Source organism: Erpetoichthys calabaricus, chromosome 17 (genome assembly GCF_900747795.2).
Source record: "Erpetoichthys calabaricus chromosome 17, fErpCal1.3, whole genome shotgun sequence".
Lineage (NCBI taxonomy): Eukaryota > Metazoa > Chordata > Cladistia > Polypteriformes > Polypteridae > Erpetoichthys > Erpetoichthys calabaricus.
In genome coordinates this window covers 89,249,158-89,260,246 of record NC_041410.2, presented here as the reverse complement: position 1 = coordinate 89,260,246, position 11,089 = coordinate 89,249,158, and the positions used below count along the sequence as shown (strand labels likewise).

The following is an 11,089-nucleotide window of genomic DNA, read 5'->3' as shown; positions in this document are numbered from 1 at the left end:
TAAAATAAAGGATATCTGTGAATGGAGTGAGGCGGCTCCTCTTATTCAGGTCCCTGGGGGGCTCATCAGTATTACCTGGAATCACTCCCAGGTGTGTTGGATGTCCTCTATAGGGCTCTGCAGCTCCTCCTGGTGGACCCCACAGAACCCAACATGGCTGCCCTGCATCATCTCGTTTTAAAAGTCAGACTCTACTTCGGGGGGGGGGGCACCCGTGCAACAAAGAGAAAGGCTGCGCCGTGATTCGCCAAAATCGACCGAGAGGCTTTGTCCGCGTCGTGCCGACTTTCGTAAGGTCATTGATTAGTTTGTGCGACATGAAGGGAATCGACCACAAGAGGTCCCCACTGATCCCCAAACCCAAGACACAGTGATATCCGACATGTTGTTGTGATAAAATAAAGGAGATTTATTCCCACCAAGCACTCCTTCACAATCACCTCTCCAAAGATAAGCCACAATGACACAAAAACAAACAGACTATTCCTCCTCTCCACCTCCGCTGCCTCCCGACTCTGACTCCCTGGTGTGAGACAGTGGGCTTCTTTTAAGCCGGACCCAGGAATGCTTCCGGTGCCACACCATGTCTTGAGGGAGCCACTTCTGAGCCATAAAGAATGTAGGGAGGTCCTCCTCTAACAGCGTCCTCTATCAGTATACTGTATAGGGACCCCGACAGGGCTGCATTTCTGGACTCCATCTCCCAAGCACCCATGCAGGTGTCCCAAATGAGTTGCCATACAAGGACCACTGCCTCCTGGTTGATGGGGGATGACACAGCCCCTGACTCTCATCTTCTGCTGGTTATTCTGTTATATTATACCAGCTGGGCACAAAGTTATTTCTCTGTCCCGCCGGCCAATTTTGCTTGTTGTTCCGCACTGGCATCTCACCCGGGTAATAAATCGTCCTCCTTCCAGACTGGGATGATTGCTCTCCTCCTACAGCGTGCAATCATCACATGTGAACGAGCCGTAGAAATGCTAATTCTCACGGGTTCTTTGTTGTGGGTGGGCCATTCATAAAGGCTGTGAAGCCCGGGCAGGTACAGCCACCCTAACCCCTGACACAGACAGGCAGAACACAGGTTCAACACACAACACCCCGATTATTTACGGTTATGTGCACAGTAAACCAACACAACTCCGTCCCTTCTCTGCCACCAACCAGTCCATCTGCCTCCACTCCTCCTCACACTTTGTCTTCTTCCTCCTGACTCTGGCCATTGAATGGAGGGAGGTGGCTCCTCTTATTCAGGTCTCCGGGGGGCTCATCAGTATTTCCTGGAATCACATCCCAGGTGTGCTGGAGGTCCTTTATAGGGCTCTACAGCTCCTCCTAGTGGCTCCCATGGAACCCAACATGGCTGCCCTGTGTCATCTCGTTTTAAAAGTCAGACTCTACGTCAGGGGGGGCACCCGTGCAACAAAGAGAAAGGCTGCATCGTGATTCACCAAAATCGACCGAGAGGCCTTGTCCACGTTGTGCCGACATTCGTAAGGTCATTGATTAGTTTGTGCGACATGAAGGGAATCGACCACAAGAGGTCCCCACTGATCCCCAACCCCAAGACGCAGTGATATCCGACACATTGTTGTGACTGACTGTTGGCTTCTTTTAGGTGGCAGCCCCCCTGGGTTGCAGCAGCAGTACCTTGGTCTCCCACAGGGCTGCTTGGGAATTGGAGTTTGGAATGGCCCTGCTGGGTTTCATGGGTGCCGCCAGGGGGCACTGCAGGAGTGATTTGGCCCTTTGTTGCAGCACCTCCGCCACACCCAGAAGTGCTGCCGGAAGAAGAACATCAAGCACCTGGGGCGCTTTCAGGTACCATATATAAGGAGTCAACAGTCATTACTTGGAGATCCAGAGTCGGGTGGAAGGGAGTGGAGCCGGACCGAGAGAAAGGAGAAAGAAAGAAGAGAACTGTGCTGCATGTTACTATGCCTGAGACTGTGCTGTGAATGCGGGAAATGGGGGAAAGCGTTTCCCACGTGGAAAAGAAGAAAAATAGCAAAAAATGTGTGCTGAACTTGTGTCCCTGCCTGTCTGTGTTGGGGTGGCTGGTGCGCCCCCTGGTATTCCACACCAATTTCAAATTAAGTCTACAGCATAATCTGTAGAGAAGATTAAGGGGTCCAGAGGAATGGGAGATAGCGGGTTGATGATAAAGAGGAACTTGAGGTTTAATGGTGATCAGGATTGAGAGGTTAGCCTGCAGGGAGAGCTTCTGGATCAGTGGTAGCCCAAGATGGAGGAAATAGAAACTGAGAGAACCCATGGAGTGCAGTGTGCTAGTAGAATTGGAAGAAGGTATCAGGAGTGTTGTGTGGGAAAAGAATTAAGATGAAGGTTCAAGGTCAGGTTCTGAAAACCAGCAATGATGTCTGGAGCAGAGACGTGGCCAGTAAAGGAGGCCATGGAGGAGGCAGAAGTGAAATGTGGAGTACCAGTACCAATGGACAGAATAAGAAAGGAAACAATCAGAGGGACAACAAAAGTACAGTAGGAGAGACATCTAAGAAAGGACAGGAGTGCTATGGACATGGACCAGGAATGAGTGGTCAAAAGAGTGATGGGAATGGAAGTCCAGAGGAAGCAGAAAGCGAGGAAGGCTGAAGTGGAGGTGGATAGATAAAATTAAAGAAGATCTTGACTGGCGAGGAGGTGCAGGAGCGAGCTGTTAGGAGAAAGCTGACCAACCCCATGAAGAAGTGGGAGAAGAAGAAGAACATTAGGACTGACACATACAAATATCCTAATTGTGTTTGTAGGGTGGCAAAATGTTTCAGGGCAGCACCGCTGTCTCACGGCTCCAATATCTGCTTTTGTATCCCTCTTATGTCCCCTTATACATTTATTTGGGGATTTCCAGGTTGGCTGTGCTGGCGTGAGTGGGCCCTGTGGTGGACTGACCCCTGCCCAGATGCTGGGGGTACCAGAAATTACAACGAGAAAGCCTCCTTATTACGTTATTAAACTTTTATTGTTAAGGAAAATGAACACACTTCATCATATGGAAGCTAAACCCAGTACTTCAATGTTTCCATTTGTTCCAAGTCTTTATTGATTTGCAGTAATAGAAATGTCTGTTAATTACAGTTACATGAGTACCTAAATAGGAATGTTGATAAATTATATTGAAGTGTCGCATCTTAAAGAGCATCAGCTTATACTGGCAAAGGCTTAAAAAAACAAACAAATAAACGAAGACTTCCGATATAATTGCAAAAAGTACATGCATGTGTTGTCTGTGAGGAAAATAAAATAACATTAAATCAAAGTATCAAGTGCTAATTGGAGGGATAAGATTAACATTTAAATATCAGCTATAAAGAAAAATTGTAATCAGAAACTTTGGTAGTAAGAAAATAAAGTCCCAAAAATCTTTTCATATAACACATAATGTACAAGAAACAATATTGCACTTAAAAACATAATATATACACACAATATTTTACAAGGCACTCCTTTAATTTAACAAAAAATAGATGAATGCTGTGTGTGTATATACATATATAATTTTATATATATATATATATATATATATATATATATATATATATATATATATATATATATATATATATTTACACACACAGTTTTTATACCAAGACCTATTATCTCAGCAAGGTAAAGGTACAGGTTTGATGCAGACATTTTCCTTCGTTTATATACTTACATACTGTTTTCAGCTACTGGCTGCTCCAGAGACCATCTACTTTTAGAAACTGAACCCCATTAAAATATCAATATTTTAAATGGAAAATACCATCGTGGTGGCCAATTGCAAAGCAGATCAATTAAACGTAATTCCACCACTAACACAAATGCCTTTGGCTTTTTTAGGCTTTTGTCAACAAGATCATATCCGTCCATTTACTAATCAAGCCAAGTCATCTTGGACTTTGACTCAGATGATCCGCAAAGCTGCCCCAAGTTACACTGTTTGAGACTGTTGAGCTATGGCACTTGACTCTGAGACCCTGGTAGATGTCACATCAGCCACTCAGCGCCAATGAGTGGAATGTTGGATGTTATGACAAAGTTAAAGTACATGACAGATTATTTGTGGGTTAAGAATACGAGTGCGAGACTGAAGATGGCCATTACTGTGTGGGTGGACTCTACACTAACCATAGATAGATAGATAGATAGATAGATAGATAGATAGATAGATAGATAGATAGATAGATAGATAGATAGATAGATAGATAGATAGATAGATGGTGTAGTAGGCAAGATTATAAATTTAGATAGATAGATAGATAGATAGATAGATAGATAGATAGATAGATAGATAGATAGATAGATAGATATGAAAGGTGCTATATAAGATAGATAGATAGATAGATAGATAGATAGATAGATAGATAGATAGATAGATAGATAGATAGATATGAAAGGCGCTATATAATATAGATAGATAGATAGATAGATAGATAGATAGATAGATAGATAGATAGATAGATAGATAGATAGATAGATAGATAGATAGATAGATAGATAGATAGTGTAATAGGCAAGATTATAAATTTAAATAGATAGATAGATAGATAGATAGATAGATAGATAGATAGATAGATAGATAGATAGATAGATAGATAGATAGATAGATAGATAGATGGTGTAGTAGGCAAGATTATAAATTTAGATAGATAGATAGATAGATAGATAGATAGATAGATAGATAGATAGATAGATAGATAGATAGATAGATAGATATGAAAGGTGCTATATAATATAGATAGATAGATAGATAGATAGATAGATAGATAGATAGATAGATAGATATGAAAGGCGCTATATAATATAGATAGATAGATAGATAGATAGATAGATAGATAGATAGATAGATAGATAGATAGATAGATAGATAGATAGTGTAATAGGCAAGATTATAAATTTAAATAGATAGATAGATAGATAGATAGATAGATAGATAGATAGATAGATAGATAGATAGATAGATAGATAGATAGATAGATAGATATGAAAGGTGCTATATAATATAGATAGATAGATAGATAGATAGATAGATAGATAGATAGATAGATAGATAGATAGATAGATAGATAGATAGATATGTAAGACACTATATTAGGATGTCATCATGCAGCCCAGTGGTTGAGCCACTCAGTGCAGGGTCCTCCTTTGGTGTCTGTCGCACGTCTTATTTCAAGGTGATCCTTATGGCGGTGCTTGCTGTGAAAGGCGCTATATAGATTAACGAGTGATGAGGTGATGAAATTAAAACTACAGCAAGAGGAACAATGACCTGCGAGTTTCCTACATCTCAAGTACCATACCAGCGTCTCCATCTTTTCATTCATGGCTGCAAAGAACAGCAGCCGCATGTCGTCAGTTTCTTCACTGATGCTATCCTCTTGATACAAGGTCAATAAAAATACTTTTTTGTGAATTTTAAGTCACTTTCTTTCTTTCGTTTTCTTTTACTTTTTCTTTCCCTTCCCTTGGAATATGGGGAATTCTCCATCCAAGTCCATCTGAGATGTCCATTCATTTGTGTCCTGTCCGCCATCACAAGAACTAGCCCTCTTGGCAGGACTTGCAGCACCTCTGCTTGTACAGGTCAATGAGGCAGAGCTTCAGACGCTTGACCACGGCACAGTAATGGCTGGTGTCCTTGCATTCTCCTCCTGAAAACCAAAGGAAATTCTGCGTGATGAAACAAGATGGTGAAATTGTGTGGCCTGTTTCTGGTCAAGCACTCTCAACAGCCATTAGTTTATTGACCATCGACGTGGACAGCTCAGTAAGGTGCCACTATTAGAAAAACAGAAGATCATGCTAAACAATCTGAAAGAGTACACTTAAGGACCAGCTATAAAAACAAAGACGTAAAAAGGTGAAAACTAATACTGTGCTGTGCAGAGGAGAGCAGCCAAGTGCATCCCAAGACTTGAGGACATGTCCCATCACAGACTCAGAGAATTAAACCTGTTTGGTCTCGAGCAGAGGAGACTGTGTGGGGACTTCATCCAGAATTCAGAATTCTCAAAGGCAATAATTAAGAAGAACCTGCGGAATTCTTCCACCTTAAGGGTGAATCACATACTCAAGGACATCAATGGAAATTTAGGACTGAAGCCAGGAAGCTCTTCTTTACACAAAGAGTTGTGGGACTCTCTGTGGAGTTGAGGTAGAAACTTAAAATAGTCTGGATGAGCTATGGAGACATCTTAGCTATTAGCAAAACACACAAGCCTGATGGATAGAATGGCCTCCTCTTGTTTGTCAAATTTCTTATGTATGTTCTTAATATTTACAAACACATACCATAACCTTTAGAGGAGTATTTGTCCTAAGTGGGCAAAAATCAAAAATCTCTGGCTAGTGCTGAATGGGGAATGTCAAGTCCTTATCAAAAATGGACGTCATAGATGGTGGAGGTTCAAGGTGAAGGCAGCATGGACGACAGCTCTGAAGGTTGCACGGCAGCTCGCCTGTTTTCCTTTTCCGCCCTCACCCATAAAGAAGATGACCTACCAGAAAGCCCACCGGAAGCCCCGCGTTCAACCCCAGCCCATCTAGTCTCTTACCTATAGAACATTAGAACAGTCTGGACGAGTAGAGAACATTCAGCCCAACAAGGCTCGCCACTCCTGATTCTCCCAAAATAAGATCAAGTCGACTGTTGAGGGTCCCTAAAGTCCTAGTGTCTACCACGCTACTGGTCTGCGGATATCTGTGAGAAGAAAACCCTCCTAACATTGGTGTGAAATTTACCCTGTGTCCCCGTGTTCTTGATGAACTCATTTTAAAGTCACCATCTCGATCCACTGGGCTGATTCCCTTCATAATTTCCACGCAGGAAAGACCCAGGATGTGAACCCTGGTCTCAGCCCTACTGCTGTGCCACCATGCCACTCCAATGTCAGGATGTGAGTTCTCGAAAAATGAATCTTTCAATCCAAATAAAACTTGGCACAACTATTAATGTGGTAAAGTAATAAAAACTTTTGGACCGAAATCACTTTACACAAATAATACACGTGTGTTCTTTGAGCGTATTCGCAATATTTTTACTCCTGCAATGATAGACCTCCAAAGGTCATGTGAAAAGACATCTCCCCTTCAGGGGTTAATACAGTGTGCTAAATACCAACAAAAAAAAAAGCTTTATGTAGGGACCACCGCAAAAAAAAGCGCCAAGAGAGTCCAGCTGCAGGCCAGACAGTCTGAAGCCTCAGCCACCTGAGACATGCTGAGACCCTGTCAGTGGCATCTGTTTGACTCCGCCCACTTTCCATGAGCCACTCCCCATTGTTTCGCAGGTGTACTGACGTCAATATTGTGTGCCCGTCATATTCGTTTCAGTTCCTGCTCTCAAACCTGTGGAATCGGCAGTTTAGAGGCCTGCATATTGAGCATTAATTAAACTTCGAAACTATTGAGTTCTCTCAGTTTTGCATTCGAAGCAAAACCACAGACTGAATGTGAAATGGTTTTATATAAATATATATGCATGTACTTTTTTCAAAATTTCAACGTAACTTTTTTTGTGTGAAAAAATTAAATTAATCAATTTTTTAGGTAAAGCAACACATCACATTAAAATACAGTGCATCCGGAAAGTATTCCCAGCGCATCACTTTTTCCACATTTTGTTATTTTACAGCCTTATTCCAAAATGGATTCAATTCATTTTTTCCTCAGAATTCTACACACAACACCCCATAATGACAACGTGAAAAACGTTTACTTGAGGTTTTTGCAAATTTATTAAAAATTTAAAAATTAAGAAAGCCCATGTCCATAAGTATTCACAGCCTTTGCCATGAAGCACAAAATTGATCTCAGGTGCACCCTGTTTCCCCTGATCATCCCTGAGATGTTTCTGCAGCTTCATTGGAGTCCACCTGTGGTAAATTCAGTTGACTGGACATGATTTGGAAAGGCACACACCTGTCTATATAAGGTCCCACAGTTGACAGTTAATGTCACAGCGCAAACCAAGCATGAAGTCAAAAGAATTGTCTGTAGACCTCCAAGACAGGATTGTCTCGATGTACAAATCTGGGGAAGGTTACAAAAAAATTTCTGCTGCTTTGAAGGTCCCAATGAGCACAGTGGCCTCCATCATCCGTAAGTGGAAGAAGTTCGAAACCACCAGGACTCTTCCTAGAGCTGGCCGGCCATCTAAACTGAGTGATCAGGGGAGAAGGGCCTTAGTCAGTGAGGTGACCAAGAACCTTATGGTCACTCTGTCAGAGCTCCAGAGGTCCTCTGTGGAGAGAGGAGAACCTTCCAGAAGGACAACATCTCTGCAGCAATCCACCAATCAGGCCTGTATGGTAGAGTGGCCAGAAGGAAGCCACTCCTTAGTAAATGGCACATGGCAGCCCGCCTGGAGTTTGCCAAAAGGCACCTGAAGGACTCTCAGACCATGAGAAAGAAAATTCTCTGGTGTGATTAGACAAAGACTGAACTCTTAGGCGGCACATTTGGAGGAAACCAGGCACCGCTCATCACCAGGCCAATACCATCCCTACAGTGAAGCATGGTGGTGGCAGCATCATGCTGTGGGGATGTTTTTTAGCGGCAGGAACTGGGAGACTAGTCAGGATAAAGGGAAAGATGACTGCAGCAATGTACAGAGACATCCTGGATGAAAACCTGCTCCAGAGCGCTCTTGACCTCAGACTGGGGCGACGGTTCATCTTTCAGCAGGACAACGTCCCTAAGCACACAGCCAAGATATCAAAGAAGTGACTTCAGGACAACTCTGTGAATGTCCTTGAGTGGCCCAGCCAGAACCCAGACTTGAATCTGATTGAACATCTCTGGAGAGATCTTAAAATGGCTGTGCACCGACGCTTCCCATCCAACCTGATGGAGCTTGAGAGGTGCTGCAAAGAGGAATGGGCAAAACTGGCCAAGGATAGGTGTGCCAAGCTTGTGGCATCATATTCAACAAGACTTGAGGCTGGAATTGCTGCCAAAGGGGCATCGACAAAGTATTGAGCAAAGGCTGTGAATACTTATGGACATGGGAATTCTCAGTTTTTTTATTTTTAATAAATTTGCAAAAACCTCAAGTAAACTTTGTTCACGTTGTCATTATGGGGTGTTGTTTGTAGAATTCTGAGGGGAAAAAAATGACTTTAATCCATTTTGGAATAAGGCTGTAACATAACAAAATGTGGAAAAAGTGATGCGCTGTGAATACTTTCTGGATGCCCTGTATCTACTGAATCCAGTTTGTAAATTATTTAATTACTAGCCGACGCCCGCTGTAGCATACGGTGGTGTAAGAGTAGGAACGGAAAACAGTGAGAAAGGAATTCAGAAATCAAGAAGAAATAAATACAGTACTTCATGAAAGACGCAGTTATGAATAGATGTTGCCATGTATTGATAGTACTCCCGACTTGTGATAACTCGACTTGCGCTGGAAAGAACAACAGGAAGAACGTCTCTAAATCTGTCCCAATGTGATGCAACAAAATCTACTCCCCTATGTCGTAGTGAGAGTGCATTGCCTTCGTCAACCGTTTGTGTCAAGAGATAACCCACTGATAGGAACAGGCAGTTGTCGGATCCCGGAATAGAAATGACGTTGTACAAAAACCCGCTGACAGAGAAGATACTGTCGTTCATTTTATAACAAAGGCTTAGGAAACAACCATCGCAGTATAACGAAAATACGAAGGAGTGAAACCAATAGCAAGGAGCGAAACCAATGCCAATGGTCGACAGAGTACGTTTCTGTAGCAGGCTACGGGAAAGACTCCCAGGCGCACACATGGCTGAAGTGAAAGGTCACGCGGTCAGGCTAGATATAAGGCGGTGACGTGACACCAATGGGGTCATGAGAGAGGAGCGGGGAACGCGGTAGTCCGAAGGAGGAATAGGAATCGAGAAAAGCAGCGTGGGGGTGTATGGGAATTCTCAGGCAGCGTGGAGAAGGGTTTGGAAGAGCAGGAATAGGAATCGAGAAATGCCGTGTGGGCGGGACCGCTTTTGAACAGGAAGCAGAACGAACCAGAAGAGAAATATATATATATATATATATATATAAGAGATATACATTTATACAAGAGGTAAAAAAATAAACGTTGTCGTGTATTTCACATGAATACAAGGAGGTTCCGGGCCTCATCATGTCTGAGGTGCTCGGATCTGTCGGAGGCCTGAAACTGTCCTGACTACAGCTAGACACAAAAATGGGAGATGTGGGGAAAGTGTAGTTAAGCAGCATGGGATGGTGGTCTGTGGAATGACACTGGAGATCAAGAAGAGGAAGAGAGTGAGGGCAGAGCCAACGATCAAATGGTGGAAGTTGAAAAAGGAAGACTGCAAGGATGAGTTCAAGGAGGAGGTGAGACAGGCACTGGGTGGTAGTGAAGAGTCACCAGACAGCTGGGAAACTACAGCAGATGTAGTACGGGTGACAGCAAGAAGGGTGCTTGGCTTGACATCTGGAAAGAGGAAGGAGGAAAAGGAAACCTGGTGGTGGAATGAGGAAATACAGGAGAGTATACAGAGGAAGAGGATGGCAAAGAAGAAGTGGGATAGTCAGAGAGATGCAGAAAGTAGACAAGAAAACAAGGCGATAAGGAGCAAGGTGAAGAGAGAGGTGGCGAAGGCTAAAGAAAAGGCGTATGATGAGTTGTATGAGAGGCTGGACGGTAAAGAGGGAGAAAAGGACCAGTGGGCTACAGAGAGGGACCGAGCTAGGAATGATGAGCAGCAGGTTAGGGTGATGAAGGATAAAGATGGAAACGTACTCACAAGTGAGGAGAGTGTGTTGAGCTGATGGAAAGAGTACTTTGAGAGGCTGATGAATGAAGAGAATGAGAGAGAGAAGAGGTTGGATGATGTGGAGATAGTGAATCAGGAAGTGTAACGGATTAGCAAGAAGGAAGTAAGGACAGCTATGGAGAGGATGAAGAATGGAAAAGCTGTTGGTCCAGATGACATACCTGTGGAAGCATGGAGGTGTTTAGGAGAGATGGCAGTGGAGTTTTTAAGCAGATTGTTTAATGGAATCTTGGAAAGTGAGAGGATACCTGAGGAGTGGAGAAGAAGTGTACTGGTGTCAATATTTAAGAATAAGGTGGATGTG

The 11,089-nt window shown here is 43.1% G+C and overlaps 1 protein-coding gene across 1 annotated transcript in view; it reads right to left on the bottom strand.

Annotated features, from left to right (window-relative positions):
• Nucleotides 1–5,135: 5,135 nt before the first annotated feature.
• Nucleotides 5,136–11,089, bottom strand: part of adamtsl3 (ADAMTS-like 3) — a 537,604-nt gene continuing 531,650 nt past the window's right edge. The window contains exon 31 of the mRNA XM_051920411.1: nucleotides 5,136–5,657. Coding sequence (XP_051776371.1) covers nucleotides 5,548–5,657 — 110 coding nt within the window. The 3' untranslated portion in view covers nucleotides 5,136–5,547. The remainder of the gene's footprint in view (nucleotides 5,658–11,089) is intronic.